Source organism: Felis catus, chromosome C1, assembly GCF_018350175.1.
Source record: "Felis catus isolate Fca126 chromosome C1, F.catus_Fca126_mat1.0, whole genome shotgun sequence".
In the NCBI taxonomy this organism is placed as follows: Eukaryota; Metazoa; Chordata; class Mammalia; order Carnivora; family Felidae; genus Felis; species Felis catus.
In genome coordinates this window covers 2,222,776-2,247,487 of record NC_058375.1, presented here as the reverse complement: position 1 = coordinate 2,247,487, position 24,712 = coordinate 2,222,776, and the positions used below count along the sequence as shown (strand labels likewise).

Below are 24,712 nucleotides of genomic sequence, written 5' to 3'. Positions count from 1 at the left end.
TGTGAATTTTTAGGAAGCATCTCTACTTACTGGTCTTCACGAAGTGCTGCCCAAGTGGTTGGCTGAGCAGCAGAGGCGTTCCACGCTGTCTTAAACGCCCGCTGCACAGGGACCTCCCACGGGCCTCAGGCTGGACGATCCCCACAACTGCTAGGACTCAGGAAAGGATATACTCCCAGTCCCCGTTTATCGCAGGAAGGACGCTTGGGGCAAAGTGCAGAGGCCTCGAGCTGGTGGAGGAGACCTGGCTTCCCTCTCCAGCCAGATGTGAGGCAGTGCATGTGAGGGCTGCCGACCTGGGAAGCTCACCCAGACCTTGGGGCCGCCCAGGGTCTTGTTGGGGTCACACGAGCTTGGAATACCCACCCGAGGACCTCGGACTTGGACCCCAGCCCGGCCCAGGTCACTGGCTGGTGACAGACACCCCCAGGGCGGGGTGTTCCTGGAGCCTCAGGCAGGCTGGAGACCGGCCTGTCCTGGCAATGGGCACTCGGGGCCCCTTCCTAAATTGCTTCAAGGGCTTCCTAGAGTGTTTGGGGTTGAAATGCCCCCTTTCCAGGCCTCGCCTCACCAGAGCCCTTGTGCCTTGCTCACACTGGTCCAAGGGCCTCCACTGCGGACCCCCTTCACCTCGTCCACCCCCCCCCCCCCCCGGCTCTGCACGCCGACTCCCTCCCTGGGCCTCCCTGCCCTCACTCCCCAGCCAGCTCCCTCTGCCCCTCAGCTGCCATCAGAGGCTGACTGCCGGCCGCCTCCCTCCTGCAGGCCCTGGGTTTGGAGGTCCTCCCTCTGCAGCCTTGCTGACCAAAGAGCCGGCCCACAGCAAGTGACGGGCCTGCCGGTACGAGGGACCTCCTGCCCGGACCACCCAGCATTCCTGCACCCACAGATCACTAGACTCAACACTCCCAGCCGCTACGTTTTAACTCCCTTCTTTTGTTGAAAACGGACAGCCCATGACCCCGTTTTGCAAAGAGGTCGCGCTGCTGCTGGGCTGGAGAAGGAGGGTCCACCGGGACAGCAGGGCGCGCTTCCCACGGGCCCCGACTCCCCCACGGTCTGGGCTTCCCCGTCCAGCCAGGTAAACACCACGTGCTGAGGTGGCACTCGTACGGTTCCACACAGGATCGACTCGCTCTGAGATCTCGATTTCCGAAAACGGAATGATTTTGGCTCAGGTCACCATCTCACAGCTCGTGAGTGCAGGCCTTCAATCGGGCTCTGTGCTGACAGCACAGGGCCTGCCTGGGATTCTCTGTGTGCCTTTCACTCTCTCTCTGCCTCTCCCCTGCTCACACTTGCTTGCTCATTCTCTCAGAAATAAATTAAAACCTTTGAAAAAAAAATCACTAACCCCTATTTTTATCCTCATTTTCATCATTCCCAGTGAGTGCAAATTTTTTTGATAAGTCTTTTTCTGAAAAATCTTTATTGCTTTTTATGATTATACAATAAATGTAAAAATTCAAATATTAAAATCTGTGATTTTAAAAAATGAATGTTTAAAGGATCATGAAATAAGTGATCATTTCAAAAACTTCAAGTATTATAAAATACATGATTTAGAAAATTGGCTCTTTAAAATCCAGTACCCCACCCACCCACCCACCCCGTCCCCCAGGACTACTGCTGTCCTGACGGTGTGTTTCCTGACCATCTTGTACGCACTAACACGTGCGTGTGACATACACTCACGGGCTTTTATAAAACCAACAGATCGTCCTCTGCATGGTCAAGCCACTGGATGCTTTGTGCACTCGACAGCTTCCCTTTTCCGTATGAAACACACAGAGCTGCCACGTGGCTGTGCCTTATGTCCACATGGAAGACGAACCCAGAAATTAACGGCCTCTGACAGCTTCTGAGCTACAAAGCCAGCGGTTTGCCGCGGTTCAGCACGATACCACAAGCAGGACTCGCCTGTGGACAGGCATTCGGAGGGTTTCCCGCTTTCTGCCATCATAAACCATACAGCAGCGCGTGTCCCTGCGCGTTCTTTACAAACATTTCGCCCTGAATGGGTTGCCACTCTTTGGAGCATCCGGAAAAGTCCAGCAGATACAGCCTCACATCCGCCCGGGAGCAGAGACCCAGCAGAGAGCTGACACAGAACGCCCGTGCCTCGGACCAGCGCGGCCACGTCGGGCCTGACGCTGCGTCTCTGCGGGGGCCGCCCAGCAGGGACGGAGGGGCTCCTGAGCCAACCGCGCGCCCCAGGGCACGGCTAGCCTGTCCGCTGGCACTCGGGCCGTCGGAGGTGCCAACACAGATTCGGAAGTGTAGCGAGGTCAGAACTCGTAGGAGGGCTCTGCGAAGTTTTTCCAGAAACCACTGCAGCGGCAAAAGTGTAGTAACGGTGCCCAACGGGAGGACGTCCCCGCCGGGGGAGGAGGCGCCACGCGTGGCCCATCACTGGCACTTGCGGGCCGGCTGCCGTCTCTTCGGCTTCGTCTGGGGTCTGTAGATCCTGCGCGGGTCACAGCTGAGCCCGTGGCTGGTTTTCTTATGGCAGGCGATGTGGACCAGCTTCAGGTTGTGTGCAGTGAAAAGCAGGCTGTAGAAGTACTCCCAGGACACCTCCCTGCCGGCCCGCTCCGCAACGGCGGCCTCCAGCGTGGGGATGACAGTGCGCCTCTTTTCTATTCTGCAGGGCAAGGCGAGACAGGGTCACGGTTGCTGCCGGCGTCCCACGGCCCCTACCGAGTAGCCTGCTATGGCAGCACGGGGACACGTTGGAGGGCTTCACCCGGTCATTGTGGCCCAAATGTGAGCTGACGTTTGGGGGCGTACAGGACGACACGCGGCCAGAGGTTCAGGTTTCAAAAGGAGCCTCACTTGGAAACACGCCCGAGGAGCAGCGGGGCAGTGACCCCTCCTCTGGCCGCGGCTGTCAGCAGGGGCAGCACTGGGGGGACGGTCCTCACCGCATGCGGCCCCAGGGCCAGCAGCTTGAATGTCTCACGGAGGAGAGCTGGCGGTGCGTGTTTGTAAGTACTGAGAAGTACACAGGGAAAGGGGGTGGAGCCCTGTGCCACCCATCCCCACTGACACCCGTCTCCGTGGTGACACAGGAGCACCTCCCCAGCTGAACCACAGAAGTAAAGCTGAGCCCCTGTCCTCCCTGGGGAGAGTCTTAAGGGCCTGACGTCTGTCTTCCCAACCACGACCTTGTGCTTGTGTGTGTGTCCACTGGAGACAATCGCGATACTGCTTTGTGTAAACCTGTTCTGCTTACACACCTTTCAAAGCCCGCATACTGACAGGTAAAGCTTGCGAACTGAGCTTATAACACGAGGAATAGAAACAAGGCCAGGAGGGCCACTGCAGCATGCTGGGCCCACCTGTCCCTCCAACACGGAGAAACACTGAAGAAAAGGGAAAAGAGGTACAAAGCTGAGCAGGTGAGGGCTCCCCACTGCCAGGAACTCAAGTCCACACTTGATCCGCAGGGGCGAGCCACCCTCCTGCAGCCCACTGGGGCTCTGGTCCCGACAGAGGCCCAAGGGGAGGGCCAGGGAGGTGGGACCGAGACCCCAGTCCAGCCATTAAAGCGGAAGGGAAGCGGCAGGGGCGCCCGGGGCTCTGGGAGGGAGGGGAAGCCACCCTACCCTCTACCTACTGCTGCCTGCCCAGCCCCAGAAGGGGGGGGGGCGCCCGCTGGCCCCGACCGCTCCTGTGGCAGCGCGACGCTGGAGGGCTGGCTGGGGGCGGCCTTGCTCCCCATGGCGCCTTTCACCCTCAAGGAGGCCAGGCCAGGGCCCTCCCCACTGACACCAGCGCTCAAAGAGAAGGAGCCCCAGCGCACAAGCACGTGTCAGGCGTCCGCTGGCGTCCTGTGTGCTGGAGCCACATGGCCGAGCCTCAGTCAGCAGCGGGAGGGGTGAGGACAACACACAAGGTAGAGGCCCCAGGAAGCATGATTCGGGCGCACCAACAGCGTGACCATTTCCACAGTCACCAGGAAACCCAGGACCCTCGGCTCACCGTTCACACAGACCCACAGTCCGACTGTACCTGCCACAGGGGACGGGACCCAAGCCAGAAATTAATACTCCGCTGTTTCAGAGCCACGGGAAGCCTTGGCTTTCCGTGAGTGTCCGGCAGAAACAAATGCAAAACCACCCTGTGGGGACACGACAAGCCAGTGCACAGAAAACACAGTCCCCACCGAGGGTGGACTCTGAATCCAGATGCACAGATGTCACAAGGAGCACACCGCAAAGGGCGAGGACCCCGGCGGAGGACCTGGGCTAGAGCACTCTGAAACAGACCGCTGAGAGGCCTCGGAGGGCTCCCCGACACCACCCCCACAGCACAAGGGAGACAGGACGAGAAGGTCCAACGTGCGGCCAGCGGGAGCTCCAGAGAAGCCGGACAGAGAGAAGCCGAGAAGGGGTAACTAAAAAATACTTAGGTGTTTTCCAAAACAAAAGAAACTTGTCTTCGGAACAAAGACAAGCCCCGGTCAGAATTTAAGGATCTAAACCCGCACACACGCCATGCTCAAAGAGAAAGGGAAAATCTGCAATGTCCGCAGAAATGGCAGAGAACAGGCTGTGGGCAGAATTCTCCCGAGCAGACGCCGGGACAGTGTGAGCACGTCTTCAAAGTTCTGAAGGTGGGACACCCACCGCCCAGAATTCAGTATCGCTAAATGACCACGCAGGAGTAGAGGCCAGAGGGACATTTTCCAAGACCAAAGAACATTTAGTGCCCACAGGACCCTCCTGGGAGAAACGAGCCTGAAATAGGACAGAAAACCGGAAGTCAGACGCGTGCAGAGAAGCGGGCCGATTTGCCGGAAAACAGAAGTACTGTATTGAGACAGAGAAAATGCACCTGAAACCAAGGTGTCAGGCAACCCCGCTCCGGCCTCTGCTGCTTCGTCTGCACTCTGCTCCAGGCTGGCCTGCTCCGCCCCTTGAGTGCTGGGACCGCCCCCAGATCGATGTCCCCACGCCCCAGCGGGTCACGGAAAGTAGCCGACAGAGGACCTGGAGAACCCGGCAATCGTCTCTGGGTGCTCCGTGCACATCGAAGGGGTGAGACCTGGCACCCTACCTAGAGGGGAGCGCAGCTCCTCAGCTCGGGCACCAGGACAGCCTCCTCACCTGAACGTGCACCCCAATCCCCAGCACCCGGGAAACGGTGCGCGGAGCCCGAGAATCTGCATTCCTGACCAGTCCCCACATGCTGAGGACGCTGCCAGTCCACGGGCCACACCCACATGGCCACGCAGGTCGGTCCCGCGTGCGCGCTCAGCCCAGGGGGCTCTGTAATAGCGGAAGGTGGACGGCCAGAAGCGCCCACCGGGATGGAAACGGATATTCAAACGATACTCTCTTGAAAGAGCGAGGCACTCTGCACCTGGTGAAATGAGTGCACGAAACCCACAAACGCATCCCCGCGAGCACGACATAGGACGGAAAAGCCCGGTGTAGAGTCACCACATGTGCTACCACTTATGTCCATTTTCAAATCATACCTACAGGGTAAAGGTCTACATAAACAGGCATCACAGGGACGCTCGCAAATGGCAGCAGAGCGGTTCCCCGGCGAGGACAGGGGTGCATCCAGGAGGGGTGGAAAGTGAGCCTCAGCTGTCCCTGTGATGTCCTACACATGTGCAAAGCCACCTGTCCCCAAAGTGATAGAGCCACTTGAAGGGCACTGGAAAGACCTGTCTTCACAAAGCAGAGACAAGGACATCATTATGTTCCAGAAAAGAGTCTGTGAAGAGAACACAATTTTACTTGTGCGCCTTTTTGAGAAAGAGCTCGTCCACGTGGAAGAACACTGCTGCCGGCCTCCACGCACCCCGGTGAAAGCAGGAAATGCCCCGCGCACAGTAACCACCCAGAGCCCCCGCTCTGAGCACCTCCTGCTTGGTTGGGGCAGGACACCCCCAGAGTGCGATGCGGTGAGAGCCACCCACTGGGCCCCACAGGTGGAGCCGGACGTGACCGAGGGGACGCGTACCAGGTCGCACGCACGTGGACGAGGACCTGGACCAGCTCCTGTCGGAGGCCCCCACCGCGGAGGGCACCTAATCAGGCAGGTTAGGAGTGGGCACCTGCACCCATCCGCACGCACACCCAGGACACCTTTGGGTCCACAACCCACAAGCTCGGCACACGAAACACGAGGCAGCCGGCAGGCAGGCCACGGACACCACGGCAGGGACAGGCCCCCGCAGGTGCCCCGTGGCTCTGTGAGCTCAGTTCTCAACAACAAGCACTCCCGACCTCTGCGGAACCCATACTCACATGTGGTCCAGGTTCCACGTACTAAAGAGAATCCGGCTCTCCCTGTTACCGTAGGGGTTGATGGAGTGTTTGGATGCACAGCTGTCCACGTCAAAGGGACCCTAGGCAACAGAGAGCAAGCTCAGGTCCTCGAAGGGCCTTACCCCAGGTCTCAGGCAAGCGGGAGGAGCTGACTGACGAGCCCCCGGTAGGGGACTTAGTCCTGGTAAACGGTGTGCTGCTTGGGGCGATCGGGAACCCTGTCTTTGGAACGGCGCCCCCTTTCCCTTGTTACCCCCAGTAAGATACTTGTTAGGAATGCCGGATTCCCAACCGAGCGCCTGCTGGGTCCCACACCCGCCTCCAGGGCCTGCTCCGTACCCTCAGTGGCACTAGAAAAGCCACCAGTGGGGACAGGGCATTTTACTGGAAATGCATGGGGTCCAGGAGGCCGGGAAGGAAGCGTGGGCAGTGGAACAGCCCCTGCCCGTCCTTGCAAAGGTCGCCGGCCCCAAGCCTCCAGACTGTGACCCGTTCCCCAGAGGTGGTAGCACTTGTTGGGAAGCAGTATCTCTGTCATTTATCCGAGTGTCCAGGAGGAGGCCCAGGACACTGCTCCCAGCTGCTGCCACCACACCCCACCAGGGAGTGGAGTCAGGCCACACTAATGCCCGAAGGGTCACACCTGGCCACCAGTCCTGAACTCTGAGCCGTCACCTAGATGGCTGCCCGGGGACACACCACGTTTCAGAAGCTCTGAAACCGTCCTCTCCTCTGCCCACCACCCTCCTCCCGAGGGGGCCAAGTGGTGCCCTCCGTCCCCAGTGCCCTGCGTTCTCCCTGCCACCGGCGTTTCTCGAAGGAGGACCCCGGCCCCCGGCTCACCTGGCAGGAGAACCAGCCTTCGGGTGTGCAGAGCCGGCTGTCCGCCTTGGCTCCTCTGTCGAAGTAGCTGCTGTGGTACTGCTCCGCCCTGAGCTTCCGGCACATGAGGCCAACAATCCGGACGTACTCCTCCTGAGCCTCCGCGCCCACCGTGGAGGCAGAAGCGCTCACCTTGAAGACGCCAAGGGACATCGCTGAAGGCTGGCGCGGTCGGGGGACTCCCCGAGTCCACTCGGTGCCACGGCCCTCGGGGACCCTGCCGCCTGGGGTCCCCAGTGTGCTGAGTTCACACGGTCCCTGGCCGGCCAAGCCCGGCCAGCTTCTCTGGGCCCGTGACGTGCAGCCGGGGTCAGGGTCGGCCACGTAACAGACTCAAGCTCCGGGAGTCCTGGCCCCGTCTCCCTGGCGCTCGCCGCTGCCACGTGGGAAGAAATTCAAGAGGAGGCGGGCAGGCGAGGAACGTCACCCGCCCGCCACCCACGCTGCCCACTCAAGCTGGAGGGAGGCTCACAACAATGCAGCCAAACGCTGAGCACCCGGGGGGAGGCAGAGAAAGACCCCCCTCCTCCCCACGGGGCTCCTGGTCGAGTGCGTGCAACAGGACGGCAGACACATTAACAGGGCACAGAGGGCCCGGCAGGGTCTGTGTGGTGCCGAGGGGGTCACAGCCTGAGAGACAGGCCGGGGCGGCCAGGGCAGGAAGCACGCTCTCGGCAGCAGCAGGGGCAGGCAAGGGTGGCCAGGGTGGAGCAGAGGTGGGAGGACAGAGAAGGTGGGGGAGCCGGGCCGGACCACAGGGGCCTCCACACTGCGGTCCTGAGCTTTCCTTCTCAGTGGAGCACGGGCCGTGCATCGTCCTGCACCATAGACCCTGCGATCTACGGTCCAAGAAACGGTCCAAGAAACGCGGGCAGGCGTGGAGGGAGAGGGGGAGGGAGCGGGGCAGGAAGAACATCTGCAAAGTCAGGGGGCAAGACAGCCTCAGGACTGCCTTCCAAGCACACGACCACGGGGGCAGCCCCCTCCCCCAACACGCCTCTGCAGGGAGCACCCAGTCTCACCCCTGCGTGGAGGGCCCGGCGCAGGGGTCACGGGATCTTGGCCTGGACTCCCGTCCACTCTGGGGAGCTGACCTCTTACATCTTTCATCCTTACAGAGGTCAGCGCCTGGGGAACGCACCCCACCTCTGTCCCATCGTACGAGGTCGGAAGGCAGCTGCACAGACCCCCACCCTCACGGCAAAAGGCGAGTGCCACGGGACCAAATTTTCCTCTGAGCGGGACGGGATACCGCTCCAGCTCTGCCCTCCGTGCCGCCAATCTGTCCGTGGGCTCTGCTTCTTCGCTGAGGGGGCAGCAGGACAGAGGCCACATCAGGCACAGATTTCTCTGGGGACAGACAGCCACGTCCAGTGGGAACACCGAAGCTTTAAATCTCCATCTGTGTTCGCTTCTCGGATCTCCCGGGGGGAGAAAGGATGTCATCTCCTTCCTGGGCCCGTGGAGTCAGAGCTCACACCCACAACGGCTCGGAGCACCCCAAAAGCAGATGCAGCTCGGCCCTTCCCAGTTCTCAGAGGTCAGGTCCCCCACCCAGGGCCACAGCCTGGAGACAGAAGTGTCCTCGTGGGGAAAGAGGCCAGGACCCACCCACGTGGGCGTCCGTCACAGCCAGTGCTGGATGAAGACAAGTTCACGTCAAAATCCAACCACCTGACGGGTGATGACGTTCACAGGTCGGTTCTATTCAAAACCCACACTGAGACTCCGGCGCAAAAAGAAAGGGGGCCAAGGCCCCAGGTGGGGCCCCAACAACCCCACAGGGCGCCAGCTCAGGCCAGCTCAGGGCGGAGTGCGGGGAGCCGGCCGCTAGCTGCGCCCCAGGGACACCGCGAGCTGGGCCCCGGCGGGGCCGTCCGCCCGCAGAGGCGCGTAGCTCCGGGCACCGTCTCCACGCCTCGCCCCGCCCCCGTGCCCGCCACCGCACACCCACCTCTCTCAGGTAGCTCCGGATACGGCTCTCGCAGCTGTGCCTCAGGTAGCCAGACTTATTCTTGAATCGAGACTCCAGACCTGCCAGGAGCAAGAGAAGGCGAGACCCCCCTGGAGTCCACGGCCATCCTCTCCCGGGCTGGGCAGGCTGCGAGCGCCACCCGCCTCGTCTGAGACACGTGCTGATCGTGTCCCGCTCGCGGGCTCCTGCCCTCTGCCTGGAGAGGGTTCTCTGGCCCACCTGCATCGTGGGCATCTAGACACCACCGAGGGGCTTCGGCTCCAGGCACCCGAACCCCCTCTCCTGCAGTCCAAGGGCGGCTCCGGCGGGCCTGAAGGCCGCGCCCCGAGGTGGACACGCCCAAGTGTCCACGGCCGGGTGACAGACAAGCAAAACGCGGTCCGGCCACACCACAGAATGAGATCCAGCCTGAAGGAGGGAGATCCTGCAGCACGCGCGCACCCGAGGGCACTGTGTCTCGTGGAGCAGGCCAGGCTCAGGAGGCCGAGTCCTGTGTGATCCCCCAGGGGAGGCCCCGAGGGGAGTCAGATCCAGACCGGGTGGAGGGTGGGGGCTGGGAGGGGACATAGGGACGGCTGCCGTTGAGGAATGTGAGGAGGTTCTGGAGACGGATGCTGGTGGTGGCTGCACGCCACAGAGAACGTGCTCGACCCTAGACCGTACGCTTAGAATGATTCAGACGGAACACATTACGTCACGTACGCTTTCCCACAGCTGACGGAGGAGTAAGGAGGCCAGTCCCGGGGCCTCTAGCACACAGAAGCCAGGAGGCCCACCGCCCAGGGACTGCGGTGGGACCTGGTGTCCCCTGCGTGGCCAGCTCCCAGCAAGCCCCACCCCTGCTCCGGGCCCCGGAGTACCTTCGAACCACGGCGGGTCCTCGGCCCTGGTCTCAGCCTCGGTGTTCTCGCTGACGGTGTGCAGGAGGTCGGCCAGCAGTTTCTGCCGCAGCGGGGCCTGCTCCCCGGAGAGCAGCTGCCGGGCAGCCTGGATGAGCCCCGCCTGCGGCTTGTGGAATGCGTGGAGGAAGTGATGGATGTCACTCACATCTGCCACCAGAAGAGTCACAGACAGAAAAGCCGGCGGTCCTTTGAGCGCTGTGGTGAGGAAGGGGTCTCCGCACGCCCAGCATCACCATGCTTCTGGACCTGCTGGACCTCAGGGGCGTCCGGGGACCCGGGCTTGCCCGGATGCCAGCTAGCCCTTCCCCTGGGCCTGGCTGCCCACCCCTCAGCGTGGGGAGGGGCCGGATGTGGAGGCACGACAGCCGGTGGGTCGCTGCCCTTCTCTTCCCCAAACAAAACCTCCCACGTCTCTGGGCCTCCTTCCGGACCTCCCTCCTGGAGCCTCCCACACCCACCTGACTGCAGCCCAGCCAGCGCTTAGAACCCAGTGGAACCACGGTCTACCGCGACCCTTCGTGACACCTTGGCCAACAGAAGCGGCAACCCACAGAAAGAACAATGCTCCCATGGCCCAGCAGGTCGTTCCGGAGACGAGAGGCTGTTCAGTGCTCGAAAATCAACCAGTATAAACCCACCCTTCATGGGCTAAAGAAAAAGAGTCACATGATCATATCCACTGACGAGAAAGGCAGGAGGGAAACGCTTCCGGGCCCAGGGCTTGGTGAGAAGTTTCCAGTCTTCACGTGGAGAGCGTGAGCACAAAAGGAAAGCACGGGCAATGTGGGCTTCATCGAAATGGAAAACTTGTTCTGTGAAAGAGCCTGTTCTGGGGACGTAAAGACAAGCTACGGAGCAGGAGGAAATCGCTAGAAGCCACGCGTCTACCAAGACTCATATCCAGTACGTATTCTGAGAAAAACCCGAAACTCAACAGTTAAAACTCCAATTAGAAAATGGACAAAATACAAACGGACAAAGACACGCCTTCTGGGCGAGGACGGGTGGACAGCCCGCTAGCCCAGGGAAAGATGGTCAACCGCACTACCAACAGGAACGCAAAGCTGTCCACACGGAGACACCTTGCACGCCCATCAGAATGGCTAAAATAGAAGAGTGGCGAAGCCAGAAGTGGGGGAGGCTGCCGAGGCCGTGGGACAGGTGTTCCCACTCTGGAAAACAGCCCGTTTCTTTAAAAACAACAACAACAATGTGGGGCGCCCCGGGGGGCTCAGTCGGTGAAGTGTCCAACTCTTGATTACGGCTCAGGTCATGATCTCACGGTTCATGGGTTCGAGCCTCACGTCGGGCTCTGCACTGGCAGTGTGGAACTTGCTTGGGATTCTCACACTTCCCTGCTCTCTGCATCCCCTACTTGTGCTCTTTCTCTCTCTCAAAATAAATAAACTTAAAAAAAATATTGAGATGCGATCCCAATCCCTCATGATTCACACACTTGAACAAGTCCGTGTTTCTTGGTCTGTTCACTTCGCTACCACGAAATGGGAAAGAAAAGGAAAAGCCAGGCAGGCTCTCAGCCCTGTCCTGCCCAGTCCCCACCTCCTGCAAGGGGCCGTCCCAGGAGGCATCACAGTGACTCTGCTCTCTGGCTGCCTCCTCGAGAAGGACACGGCCCCAAAGAGATAGAGCGCTTGCAACCTTGGAGCAGACACTAGATGTGACTGCTAACAGCGGAGTCCCAACCGCAGGGCAAAGCCACACGTACCCCACTCTAGGGGCCCCTTTCTGTCCCTTCGGCCGAAGAGGCAGATATCTCTGTCTTCAGGGCTCCCACTTCCCGGAGCACCAGAAGCATCTCCTGAAATGTAAGCCACTTTGCACAAGAGCCAGGAACGCACACTCGCTCTGCCCCTGGCCTACAGCTCCAATGTGCAACTTGTCATCGAGCTGGTTCTTAAATCCGGATGCCCCGAAAGAATCACGCCTGGAAGCGATGCCCCTGACGGGCCCCCAACGTGACAGCACATCAGCAAACACCAACAGAGCAGACAGAGCACAACCTGAGCCACCACCGCTCCCTTCGCGCGGCCCGACGACACAGGACGGCGTCTCTCTCTGGCTCTGCCTTACCCACAAACCTGTGCAGGTCCCAACCCCCAGATCCCTCCCTTCTGCCCTCTGGAGTTACTAGGACACCCAGAAGGAACATAAAATTCACATAACTTAGAAAAGACACCTAAAACACCCAACTGGACAACCGGGCTCCCGACTCGGGGCACCCCCCTGGGGAGCTCAGAGCGAGAAGATTCTCCGTTTCCCTGGCTGGTCCCCCACAGCAGGCCCTCAGCACCTCCAAAGCCGGGCCGGCTTCCCCGCCACTCTCCCACGTCCCCACCACTTACAGCCTTGCCAGGTCTGGCCTGAGGTGAGAAGCACGAGTTCCGAGTTGTCAGGGACACTCGAGAAGTAGTCTCCGGTGAGCTCGGTGCCGTCTTCGTAGAGGCACAGGCGGGAGCCGGTGATGGGGAGCTGCGGAGAGGGAGGGTAGGGCAGGAAGCTAACGTCTCGGGTCTCGGGCGGGCCGCCTGGGAGCATTAACCTGAGGCCCTTCCACCTGCGGTCCTCACAGTCAGAAAAAAAAAAAACTGTGTTTTAAAGAATCGTGCCCGGGGTTACACGTCGTTCGAAAATATGACAAGTCACATAAAAATATATACCTAGCGGTGTCGACTCCACAGGATTCGCCACACAGATCCTTTCGAAACGGGCTCCTTAAAGGCACTTAAAATCCAAGCCCGTTTCAGAAAATGATGCCTGACTGCTTCCACTAAGCCCATAAACACACCCCCACCAATGAGGACACAGCACCCGATATCAGGACACGCCCATTCAGCACACTCTGTTTTCCTGGGCGATGATTAAAGCGAACATCTTCCTGAAAATGACTCATTGCCTCTGGCTGACGAAGTGTGAACGGCACACGGTCCGCTGGTTTCCTAACACTGTCCCTCCACGCTCGTCAGCTTTATGAGCGTTCACGGCAACTCCTGACGCTCCCGCCCCCACACGCACACACACCCACAACCCGCGCTGTTCCAGGTCCAGGTCAAGACAACAAATACAGTGAGACTCCAGTGAGGATGAGGACTGCAATCCCTGCGACAACAGTGCTGGCCTGTGAACACAACTCCTTCATTTTACGGAAGGGGAAACTGAGGCCCAGAGAGGCCCACTGACTGTGCCCTGGAGCACACAGCAAGTTAGCAGATATGCACTAGAACAGGGAGTCCCAGAATCTCAGGCCAGAGCTGCCGTAATCTTCACGGTCAGAAGAGGGAGGTGTTGCGCCAGAACCCTCCAGAGACTCCCGCTGAAGGGCTGAGTGACTACAGGAAGAAGTCTGAGGAGGCGCCAGGTCCCATGGACCCCGGCCCGGGGCACCTGCAAGTGAAGGCACCCGAACCCCGGCCCCGGGCACCCGCAAGTGAAGGCACCCGAACCCCGGCCCCGGGCACCCGCAAGTGAAGGCACCCGAACCCCGGCCCCGGGCACCTGCAAGTGAAGGCACCCGAACCCCAGCCCCGGGCACCTGGAAGTGGAAGCACCCCTTCCGCAGCACCTCCTGGTAGCTCCTCCCCGCCACCCCAAACTTCTTCGTCCTGTGCAGAGCCCGCAGCTTGAACGTCTTGGGCTTCCGGAACACCGTAAACATCCTCAGGACCTCCGGCCCCGCCGGCGGCACCTGCTTGGCCGGCCACTCAGGCTGTTGTTCGCCCAGGACCCAGAGATCAGCTGAGCGGCGGGGGTGCGGAGCTCGGTGGGCTCTGCGACCGAGACCCGGGCCGCGCGCTGTCCCCCCGGAAACTCCATTACCCAGAAGGCCCGGGGAAGCAGAGGTGCAGCCCCGCCTTGCGCGCAGACGCCGTCCTCCGGGGACTTCATTACCCAGAAGGCCTGGGGAAGTGGAGCGGCAGCCCCGCCTGTGCGCAGGCGCCGTCCTCCCCGAGACTCCATTACCCAGAAGGCCCGGAGAAGTGGAGGCGGGGAGACCCCGTTTTGTGCGCAGGCGCGGCCCAGCCCGGCCCGTCTGGTTGTCATGAGAGCGGCGGCCGCGGCCCTGGCGCTGAGCGCAGGCGGCCGGGGCTGCTCCTCGGCGGCCACCGCCGCTGCGGCCCGGGGGTGCGGGCCGGCCCGGGGCCGTGGAGGAGGCGCCGCCTGAGCTCCGGAAGCCGCTGCCGAGGGGCGGCGGAGGGCCCTGGGAGCCGTGAGGGCGCCTAGGTCCGGGCGGGCCTTCCGTCCTGACAGGTACCGGGAGTCCCGACGACACCGCGCGGGACCTGGCGGTGTGGGCGCGGCCGGGGGCCGGAGGGCGGAGGCCGAGGGGCTTGGGGGCGCGTACGGAGCGGGGTGCCCGGGCCCGGGTGGGCGCTGCCCGCGTTCCGCCCGCCGCAGCCCAGGGTCCGGCCTGCGGTTGCCTCCAGTCGGCGTCGCATTTAGCGTCGGGTACTCTCTGCACGTCGCGACCTCCGTGTTCGGGCCGCACGGCTGACGGGGACCCGAGTGAGTGAGGAATGCGGTCGTGCCGCCGTGCGGGTTCGGTGCGGCTCCCCACCCCCGCCTCCCCACCCATCTTCGGTTTCGGACGTGCGCTCGGCGGCCCTTGAGGCCTTTAAGATTACCTGGCCAACCGTTCTTCACCCGCCTAACAGTTAGGTTTCCGCAAAAGAACAATGGAAACAAGGTTTGTCTCCTAATCTTGTAGCCAAACGTTCGGAAGTTGCTGAACTGTTTCGCTTTGATTCATGGAGGTCAACGATCCTGAGAACATCTCGGAAAGTTGCGTTTTGATAGACTTGGTGAGGCTACCGCTGAGCTGCCTTCGTCCACGCAGCCGCTAGCGGGTGCCGCAAGGCCGAGGTGAGAGCCCTTGCTGCTGTTGCCACGGTCCTACCTGCCGGGAGCTGAGTATTTCGGGGAGCTTTGATTTTCCCCAAAATATCAGTGGTGAGGTTCACAGAGGCTGATAGTAGCGCCCTGTAGTAACACCCCAGGTATCACGCAGCCCTTGAAGATTCCCACAAAGGGTCCCACAGGGTGCAGGGTGGAAGGGCCGTGGAAGAAGGTGGACAGAAAGGAATCGTTTCCAAACAGTGGGGTAGTGTTGTCCTCACAGTGCCCAGGCGTTCCTCCTACCTGGGTCCTGAAGGCCCGCACTCTGTCTGGGGCTTATGAGACAGCGTAGTAAACGGACACCTCCTTCGTTAGGACTCTGGAAGTCTCACGTTTAAGTCTTAGCACCTTAGCAGAGAGGACTGCTCAAGGGCAGAGACTCCGGAACCCGAGTGGCTAAACACAGATTCTGCCCACACAGCTTACTGCCTGTGTAACTTTGAGCAACAGCCTGTCCATGTCTCGGCTTCCTTATCCCTGAGGTTGGCGTGACCACAAACCTATGTCAGTGTGACGAAGGTGTAAGTGTGTGTCTAGGGCTGAGGACAGTCCTTGGCGCACAGCAAGTGCTTCAAAGGTAGTGTCCACATGATCACATTCAGCTGAAGGTACCTCGTAGACACCTACAGTTCCAAGGTGGAACAGGAAGTCGTGGGCCCTGCCCTTGAAGGTGATTGAGGGATTTAGGGGCGCCTGGGTGGCTCAGGCGGTTGAATGTCTGACTTCGGTTCAGGTCATGATCTCACGGCTCGAGCAGCTTGTGCGGTGCAGAGCCTGCTTCGGAGCCTCTGTCTCCCTGCCTGCCTCTCTCTCTCTCTCTCTCTCTCTGTCTCTGTCTCTCTCTCTCTGTCCCACCCCATTCGCACGTGCACACACACGGTCTCTTGTCTCTCTGTCTCTCAGAAACATAAAAAGTTTTTTTTTAAAGATGATTGAGGGATTTGAGGAATTCAGAGCAGAGACATAGAACTTTCAGTTCGGCTGGACTTCAGAATTCATGATAAGAAGCGGGGGTGCAAACAGCAGACTGGGTCAGGACACAGATGACCCTTCAACCCGGGATAGGGAGCACATCTGGAGCTCTGAGTGAAGACACAGATGCTGATGAGCCCAGCTGGGCGTGAGGGGAAGTACAGGCGAGTTGGGGGAGGGAGGAGTGCTGCAGACAGGGAGACTTGGCCACAGGCCACAGTCGTCCTCCAGAAAAGAGTGGTGGAGAAGAGGAGATTCAGTCCTAGTCAGCCATCTGCAGGATGGACGGGGCGTGGGGAGCGAGTGCAGGCTGAGAGCCCCTCCAGAGGACGAATCCCTGCCCTGGTGAGGCCAGAGGTGGGGCTCCACCCACACCCCTGCAGGCACACCCCACATATAATCACTGCCTTTCGTTACCTTCTGGGCGAGTTTCAGCTTTCCTCCGCTACTGTGACATCCTGCAGTGAGCTTGCATCAGAAATAACCAGGCTCCCTAATGATGGTTTATTTTTCTGTTTGGGATGCCTTTGTTCCCACAGCCCAAGAAACGTTAGCAAGTACCAGCCAGTAATTTATGCACATGGGCCTTTTCAGGTTCAGAATGGAAATAAAAGAAAGATCTAGATCACACACCAAGCACATTAAAATAAGCAAAATTTCATGCGGGATATGTTTATGTGTCACGTCCCGTTCAGAATTTCAGTTGACAGTATGTCCTATCCCAGAGAACTTTCTGGAGAATTCTTTATTATCCACGTTAGTGAGGATTCTTCTGATTGCGGATACTTAAAGGTAGTTCGGATTGGCTTACTGAAGAGGAATTTGATTGGCTCGACGACTCGAAAATAACCCCAAGCCATGAGTAGTTTGGGCTTTAAATGTGGCTGAACCTCAGGGTTCCCAAGGTGGCTGTTGCCCCGTGTCAGCCCGCTCTCTGGCAGGACCTCCCCACAGGAGGCTTCCAGGAGGCCCCTGGGAAATATTCTGCGGCCATAGCCCCAGCAGGAAGAATACTTCTCTCTCCCAGTAGCCCCGGCAGAGTCCTGGGGGAGAGCCTCGCTGGTCCAGTGTGGGTCCTGCTCTCCTGTTCCCGTCCCTGAACTAGCTGCCGGGGAGGGACGTGGAGCGTGCGGGGGAAACTGCAGTCGGGTGCCGTCTTCACACAGGGACAGGTTGGCAAAACCAGACGTCGCAACATCCACCCTCCAAATGATATTCAGCTGTGCACGGTTCACTAAAAAATGGCATAAAACATTCGTTCGACCGATGGCTAAGTATCTGCTACGAGTCAGTCACTCCAGCAGGCCCCGGGTGCCACTTCTGCACCCGACCCGCCTCCCCGGAGTCCTGCCCTCCCTTCTGCGGGCGTGTGCTTGCCGTCAGCCGTTACCGTCAGCCGTTACCGCGCTGCTGATCAAACTGCCCCTTTCCTCTTACTTTTGTGTAAGTCGTTAACACGCTGGTTACATTGCTTTCTTAACTCAGATTTGACAAAAAACAAAAACTTGGTATTTGTATCTTAGCAAAACTGTGTTTTTACCATAACAAAGTGCCACAAACTGGATGGCTTAGGACAACAAAACTTTGGAGGCTAGAGGCTCAAAATCCAGCTGCCGGCAGGGCCATGCTCTTTCTGAAGGGGAGGACCGCCCCTGCCGGTCCCAGCTTTTGGTGGTGACAGCAGTACTTGCCCGGGGTCGTTGGCTTGTAGACATATCGCCCCGGGCGCTTGGCCCTTTCCTTGGCTGTGTGTGTGTCTGTGTCTCCTAAATGGACCCTGGTGCTGCTGTTTCGGGCCCGCCCTGCTCCAGGACGCCCTCATCCCAACCTCATTACATCTGCAAAGACCCTATTTCCGAAAAAGGTCATATTCACAGGCACTGGGAGTTAGGACCTCAACCTATCTTTGGAGGGACACAGTTCAACCCACTACGTGATCATGTTTTTAGGACATGTGTTTGGGAAAAGTCAAGGTAGATGATCCCTTAAGTAGAATTAGAGGCTCCTGTGAAAAACGCTTAACAAAAAGCTAGATTCTTTCAAAGTGATGGGGAAATTCTGAATATGTTGTGAATTATGTCGTCTGTTAGCAAGGCACAAACTGACCCTTTCCGTGGACTAAAACGTTGCCGATTCCTTTCTCTTAAAGAAGCCTTTCCTGCCCTTACAACCAGCCCAGCGCCCAGGATGCCGCACAAGATTGGCTTCGTTGTTGTCAGCTCCTCTGGGCACGAAGATGGCTTCAGTGCCCGGGAACTAATGATCCACGCACCTACCGTCAGCGGGTGGAGGTCACCGAGGTGAGGTGGGCCGGGCAGGGGTGGGGGGGCGAGGGCGGGCCGGCGGGCTCCCTTCCTGCTAAGTTTCTGCTCTATTGCAACTCAGGCCTCAAAACCACACTGCTGTTTTCGTGCCGCGGTGCCGTCTGCGTAGGGATGCAGTGGGCGTTTTCCCTCTTTCTGTGTTTTTAAAGAAAATTTGTTGGATCTTTTTCCCTCCAAGCGTTAAGTGACATTGGCTTCAGAGACGCACAAATACGGGGAGAGGGCGGAAACTGACCGGCCACGGTTGTTGAACTGTCTCCCCTGACTGTCCACCGGGCCTCGCGTCCTCACTGTGCCCCGTGCCGGCTTGTGTGTCTGCGGGTCCCTGCTTTCACAGCCGAGCTCCTGTGGGAAGGTTTTGTTAGCCCCAAACTTTAACCAAGAACGTCTCTTTCAATTGATCGTCTCGAATATTTGTACACCTTTTAAACTGTCCGTTGCTTAAGTAACATTATACGAGTTGGTATTTTTCTGAAACTAAGCCTTTTCCTTAGAGGTCGTCAGTCTTCCCCGAAGGTGAAACCATAGGAGTCCCATCACGCAAGTGCCTGACAGGCTTCCTGCCTGTGGGGCCAGCTCCCCGGTGCGCCCCACCCCTCCCCAGTGTCCACGCCTCTCACGCTTCCCACCGTCCCGTTGTGGCCTCTTCAGTGTCCCTCAACGACAGCTTTGATGCGTGCACAAACTCTGTAAGCTGCATTTGAACAACCGAGTCACAGGCCCGGTTTTTGAAGGATTTTAAAAAGCCTCGAACTTCTGATTTTGTCTGGTGTCTTATTTTTCTTTAAATAATTTTGGAGGTTTTTTTTTTTTTTAAACATACTATAGGATTTTCAGAGTGTCCTTGTGCCCAGAATGATCTCACCACCGAGTATGACGTATGTGCTTAGCATTTGAAAATAGTAACTGTCTTAAACGTCTAAAGCCACACTTGACCACCGTGAGCGACTGAGGAGTGTTCGAGTCACAAGCTGCTTGGTTCCTGGTTCCCGGTGTTCACTAGCTGCCTTCTGCTGGGTTCCTGGTTCCCGGTGTTCACTAGCTGCCTTCTGCCCCAGAGCCATCTCTCTTACGAGCTTTTCATCTTTGAAACCTCAAAACCTTAGTGCTGGCAGATTTCTGGTGACTGTGCCTCTGGCGCGAAAGTCCATCAGATCTGTGCTCACCCGCCCCGTCACCCCTGCACGTCCCTTGGAGCTACAGCTGGACTTAGAGGCTGAGCAGACTCTCCTGCACTCAGCCTGGTGTTCCTTTGTTCGCTCTTCCCTTCCTCTTTTCTGTGTGCTGCTGGGAAGCAGGCACTCGTTATGCGGCAGTGGGGAGGGAGGGAGGCCACAGCGGATGGGGAGGAGGGCCCCAGCTGGCAAAGCAGGGGACCAGGAGACTGGCTGCACGGGATGGGGGAAGGTGGCAGGGGTCAGGAGTTTTTGTCTGTCACATCTACTAACATCTATGGGTGTCTGCGTGGAAATGTCAGGTCACAGCTAGATCGTAGGCTTGGACCCGGGCAACGTTTAGTTGGGGCTCCTTGACGCAGGAGGTTTCTAAAGCCGTGGTCAGATAGGCCCCCTATGGTGAGTGTGGGGAGAGGAAGGAGCCTGGAACCCAGCCCAGGGGAGGGCGCCCTAAGGTAGGAGGAGGCCAGGAGCTGCGGACTGAACAGAGCAGGACTGGGAAGTCCACTGCACATGGCCTTGGCCAGAGTTGGCTGTGGCAGCATATGCCCTGGCGGGACTGGGGAGGGTGCGTGAAGAGCTGAGCTGGTGGCCACTGACAGCTCCTGCGTGACATTGGCAGCCAGGCCCCGGTGCGGTCACAGGAGGGATTTCTTAGGATGGGGGGGTCTTAAGAGTGCGTCTGTGTGTTGCTGGAAGTTTCGGGGGCAGGCTTGTTCACCGGGCCTCACATCCTCACTGTGCCCCATGCCGGCTTGTGTGTCTGCAGGTCCCTGCTTTCACAGCCGAGCTCCTGTGGGCAAGGTTTTGTTAGCCCCAAACTTTAACCAAGAACATCTCTTTCAATTGATCGTCTCGAATATTTGTACACCTTTTAAACTGTCCGTTGCTTGAGTAACATTATACGAGCTGCCCCGGGGGCAGCACTGTTCAGGAGGCTGAGGGGGGGGCGGGGCACCGGCAGGGACACCGCCCTATTCAGGGAGTGAGCAGCCCCATCTGAGGTTCTTGTCTTCTCAGTGGAGAGGGAGGCGCCTGGAGAGGTGGCAGAGGAGGGCCAGGGAGCACGACCAGGGGGCAGGAGTGAGCACACCCTGCAGGCCGCCGAGCCCCTTCCACCTGTACCCTCCTTGGGTGCGTCCCCCTCCCGGGGCCCTGGATGCCCCACCATTGTGAGCCGGGGTGTGCCAGCTCAGCGGGCACGGCGTCTACGGCCTAAACGCTGTGCTCTGTTGTTCATCGTGATCAGATCACGCAGCGTGAAGGCTGTGCTTACACTGCGGTTCTCTGACCTCCAGTGTAGGTTCTTAACGCGCTGTGTCGGTACTAGGCAAAATTAGAAGCTCCACAGTGGCCAGTCGCAGGCTTCTGCGGACCACCAGGCACACGTGGCCCTCGCTCAGTGTTGATTCTTGCCCGGCACCCTTCACTCGGGATTCGCCAAGCACGTGGTTTTCCTGAAGCATCTGGGTTCCTGGGGAAAACCCTTCGGCCCTGCTTGCCCACTAGAACAGCCTCTTAAGACTGAAGTATTGATCTCGTGGTAAACCTCAGGTTTCATTTTGGACTGTTTTCTAGCTGGAGGCTGGAGGGAGCAGCCGTGCCGCGTGGGGCCCTCACGTCAGCACCCGGACCGCCTTGCTACGTGGGGAGCACCACGCACATGGCTGGAAACCGCGGCCGTGACCGTGTGGGAAAAACAATGGTTTGCTTTCAGATTTTGCCAGTTTCCGCAAGAGATCGTTCTCCAGATGGTGGAGAGGTGTCGAATAAGAAAGCTGCAGCTGCTCGCCCACCAGTACATGATCCCCAGCAAAGTGGAGTTCTACATCAGCGAAAGCCTGCCCGAGTACTTCGTGCCCTACCAGGCGGAGCGCTTTCGAAGGCTCGGGTGAGCGTGACCTGGAAAGGTCTGGTGGGAACTGTCAACCCGACTGCCTGCCTCAGTGCGATGCAAACCAATGGATCGCCCCCTGCGGTTGGTCCTGTGTCACAGACTTGTCTTTGCTGCCAGGGGACATGGTGTCTGAGCAGCCGCCCCACGTAGAATATGCTCTGTAAGCAGGGCTGTTGTTTTCTTCCATGGAGCTCGTCTCTGCCTTCGGATCTAGAACTTGTTTTAAGAAGCCTGGTTAGAGTGCAACTTCTGAGCTTTTTCCCTGGGTCTTTCCACTCTAGACTTAACTTGTATTTAACCCTGTGGAGTTCAGTGGTAGCAGCGGCCACTTCCACTGCGCAGGACGGTCCCTGTCAACGTGACTCTGGCGCGTGCTCTCTTTCAGCTATGTCTCTCTCTGTGACAACGAGAAGACGGGCTGCAGAGCCCGGGAGCTGAAGTCCGTCTACGTGGACGCGGTGGGACAGTTTCTCAAGCTGACCTTTCACGAAAACCACCTCAACAAGTACAACATATATAATCAGGTGAGACGCGGGCCCTCCCCTTGACCGCCCCCCCGCCTCCTGGTGGCATGGCGTGGGCCCGCACCCCTTGGCAAAGACGTTTCAAGTCTTTCTCTAAGATGGTAACTTTTACGGAAGGGCGGTAGGCCGTTCCGAGCCACGCTGTCCCATCAGGAGCCGCTGCCGCACACGGACGTTGCACCCTGGGGGCCTGGGCACCCAAGCGCGAGGGGCTGCGCGGGTTAACTGGACACGAGTTCAGAGGCTTCACGTGAGGAAGAGAGTCATTTCCACAGTGAAGTGATAATATTGTGGCCACGTTCAGTTTAAAATCGACGTCGTTCTTTTCACAGTTTTTTACTGTGTCCATTAGAAAACTTGGGGCATCTGGGTGGCTCAGTCGATTAAGCATCTGACTCTTGGTTTTGGCTCAGGTCACGATCTCGCAGTTTGTGTGATCGAGTTCCACACTGACAGTGAAGAGCCTGCTTGGGATTTCCCTCTCACCTCTCTCTCTGCCCCTCCCTTGTGTGCACGCACACACTCCCTCTCTCTCTCTCTCTCGAAATAAATAAACTCAAAAAAAACAAAAAGGAAATTTAAAATTACCTGTGTGATTTGCACCGTTTCTGTTAGAGGACACTCTTCTAGGTAAACCCACTAAATTTTGCAAGATGAATCAACCCCCTGGGAGAAACTGGGGATGTGATGGAATGTTGCGTGTAGTCCGGCTCCAAGCAAATAACTCTCATCTTTTCCTCCCTCCCTTCCCATCTTTCTTTTTCTTTTCTCTTTTTCAGTTTTGTTTTGTTTTGGGCATGATTCATGTAGTAGAAATCAACTGTGTCCACAGCAGACTCTTAATTAGCACAGATACTTTCAACACTCCCTGCCCCCTCCAAGAGGAATGGAAACATTCGACCAAATCAAAGTTTTGTATTCAGCCAGTGACTTAGAGGCAAGCTCTGAGACGTTACTTGGTCCATTGCAGCCATGCTTGACCATAAACTGGAAGACTGACCCTTTCTCCTCCCCATCTTGTGTGTGTGAACCTGCAGTTCCCCTCACTTCATTCTGGTAGTGATCCTCAAGAAAGGGAGGATGTGGGAAGGGGACTCCTCCCCCTTCAGGGAATCACCGATCCAGACAGACTGAGCTACGTCAATGTAGAGTTTCAGTTCGTTGTCTAGTTTACCAAGATCATGTGGATGGGCCCCAACACTTGACTGTGAGGAAGCAGTTCAACACGAGGCTGTGTTAAACCTGTGGAGGTTTTGGGGCGGCTGGGGGGGCTCAGTCGGTTACGCTTCCAACTTTGGCTCGGGTCATGATCTCACGGTCCGTGGGTTCGAGCCCCATGTCGGGCTCTGTGCTGACAGCTCAGAGCCTGGAGTCTGCTTCAGAGTCTGTGTCTCCCTCTCTCTCTGCCCTTCCCCCGCTCGCACTTTGTCTCTCTCTCTCCTTCAAAAATAAATAAACATTAAAAAAAATTTTTTTTAATTAAAAAAAAAAACCAACCTGTGGAGGTCTTTTAGCCTTTATTGTTTTAATATACTTTAGACGTTAAAGTAGCCACTCGATTTGGTATTAGAATATCAACTTATGTGATTTGTAGAAACTATTCGTGGTAATTCTATACACTAGAATTCAATACACTTGGCATTTTATAATGCATGTGCTTTGATGTACATCATCCTCGATGACAGTATGAGTGGGCAGCTTGTCTTAAAGGGAGTAAGTCACAAATCTGATACTTAATTTCTGTTGGTCAACTCTCCCTTAGGTTGCTCTGGTTGCAGTAAATATCATTGGAGACCCTGCAGATTTTGGTGATGAAAGCAATATTGTAAGTTTGAGAAATTTCATTCCTAGAGAAGAAAATGTATTTCTAGCAAGAGGGGATTGATCACTTTTGTCACATAAAGTGTCCTCTTGAAAATGTTTATAAAATTGTCTGTTGAATAACTGGCAGATAATTTTTAGCAGCTACAGTGTATTAAAGTTTCTTTCACTCAAGAATTTGAACTGTGCTTCCAAAAGACTGGGGTCCTTAAAGCCTGCTGACGCCTTCCTGTCACGTCACCTCTTAGTTAAGGTTTTGTGTTGGTCCTGTTTTCCTCTGAGACGCTAAGCAGAATGTTTTGCTCCCAAAGACCTCTAGAGAGAAGCTGATTGATCATTATCTGGGGCACAACACCGAGGACCCAGCTCTGGAAGGAACTTGTACTGGGTAAGAGTCCCTCCTCCCAAGGCCATCAACTCCTGTGACGCTCCTCAGAATCACCAAAGTGTGAGTCACCTCCAGAGGATTCTGGACTCGAGAGCCTCTCAGTTCAATTCTGAGCTAGATAAGCCACTGATGCGATTGACTTAAATACACTTAAAGATTAAGGTCACTGTTTTCTTTAGCACGTCTTCATTTATTGCCCGTCAGAGACATCTTCATTTCTCGTGTGTTCAGGTATTACTGGAAAGTTCCTAAAATGCACTCAGGTAAAGGATCTGTCCACCGTGCTTTGATATTTTATTGGCACAGGCAACTTTCTGGGTAAGAATTAAAGGAATTAGTTGACCCGAACTGTCAGTTCCTAGAGCCTTCATCTTATGTCTGCTTTAAACACTCCCCGCTCACACGCACCCCGTGACGGCTGCGCTGCAGGCCCAAGGGAGGCTCCCCTGGGAGCGAGGCTCACTGTCCACTGGTGTGTGTACTTGGGACACAAGTGCCTCCTGAGCCACAGAGAGAATCTGTCCATGTTTTATGTGAGCAGAGGAGCCCGGCTTAGGAACGAATTACTCTGTGTCAGCAGTCTGGACTGCCTTGCTTCCTGCGGAGCGTCCCCGGGCCCGCCGCCTGGCAGTTACGGCATGGGTGTAAGGATGT

The 24,712-nt window shown here is 57.6% G+C and overlaps 2 protein-coding genes across 15 annotated transcripts in view; one reads left to right on the top strand and one right to left on the bottom strand.

Moving 5' to 3' along the window:
• Positions 1-1,681: 1,681 nt before the first annotated feature.
• On the bottom strand, positions 1,682-14,668 carry DFFB (DNA fragmentation factor subunit beta). Of its 7 annotated transcripts, none has more exons than XM_045034987.1 (8): positions 13,597-14,668; positions 12,410-12,536; positions 10,005-10,241; positions 9,124-9,203; positions 7,131-7,301; positions 6,267-6,367; positions 3,240-3,365; positions 2,507-2,644 (listed from the first exon to the last, which is right to left on the bottom strand). In XM_045034987.1, exons 1-7 carry the CDS (start codon positions 14,635-14,637, stop codon positions 3,284-3,286), a joined length of 1,839 nt encoding a protein of 612 aa, XP_044890922.1. In that variant the 5' UTR covers positions 14,638-14,668; the 3' UTR covers positions 2,507-2,644; positions 3,240-3,283. The 7 variants fall into 7 exon arrangements, 5 of the variants coding, with proteins under 5 accessions (XP_044890921.1, XP_019691610.2, XP_044890924.1 ...); XR_006583842.1 differs by lacking the exons at positions 2,507-2,644; positions 3,240-3,365 and adding exons at positions 3,372-4,742; positions 4,840-5,730; XR_006583843.1 differs by lacking the exons at positions 2,507-2,644; positions 3,240-3,365 and adding exons at positions 3,372-4,994; positions 5,112-5,730.
• The window catches only part of CEP104 (centrosomal protein 104), a 35,182-nt gene continuing 24,643 nt past the window's right edge, over positions 14,174-24,712 (top strand). For 6 of the 8 annotated variants that reach the window (XM_019836050.3, XM_045034985.1, XM_011284460.4 and 3 more), the window contains exons 1-7: positions 14,174-14,312; positions 14,770-14,924; positions 18,079-18,229; positions 21,146-21,319; positions 21,711-21,849; positions 23,612-23,674; positions 23,982-24,058. In XM_019836050.3, coding sequence (XP_019691609.2) covers positions 18,117-18,229; positions 21,146-21,319; positions 21,711-21,849; positions 23,612-23,674; positions 23,982-24,058 — 566 coding nt within the window. In that variant the 5' untranslated portion in view covers positions 14,174-14,312; positions 14,770-14,924; positions 18,079-18,116. Of the gene's footprint in view, positions 14,313-14,769; positions 14,925-17,095; positions 17,373-18,078; positions 18,230-21,145; positions 21,320-21,710; positions 21,850-23,611; positions 23,675-23,981; positions 24,059-24,712 lie in introns of all 8 variants that reach the window. The other 2 variants (XM_045034982.1, XM_045034983.1) reach the window with 2 other exon arrangements.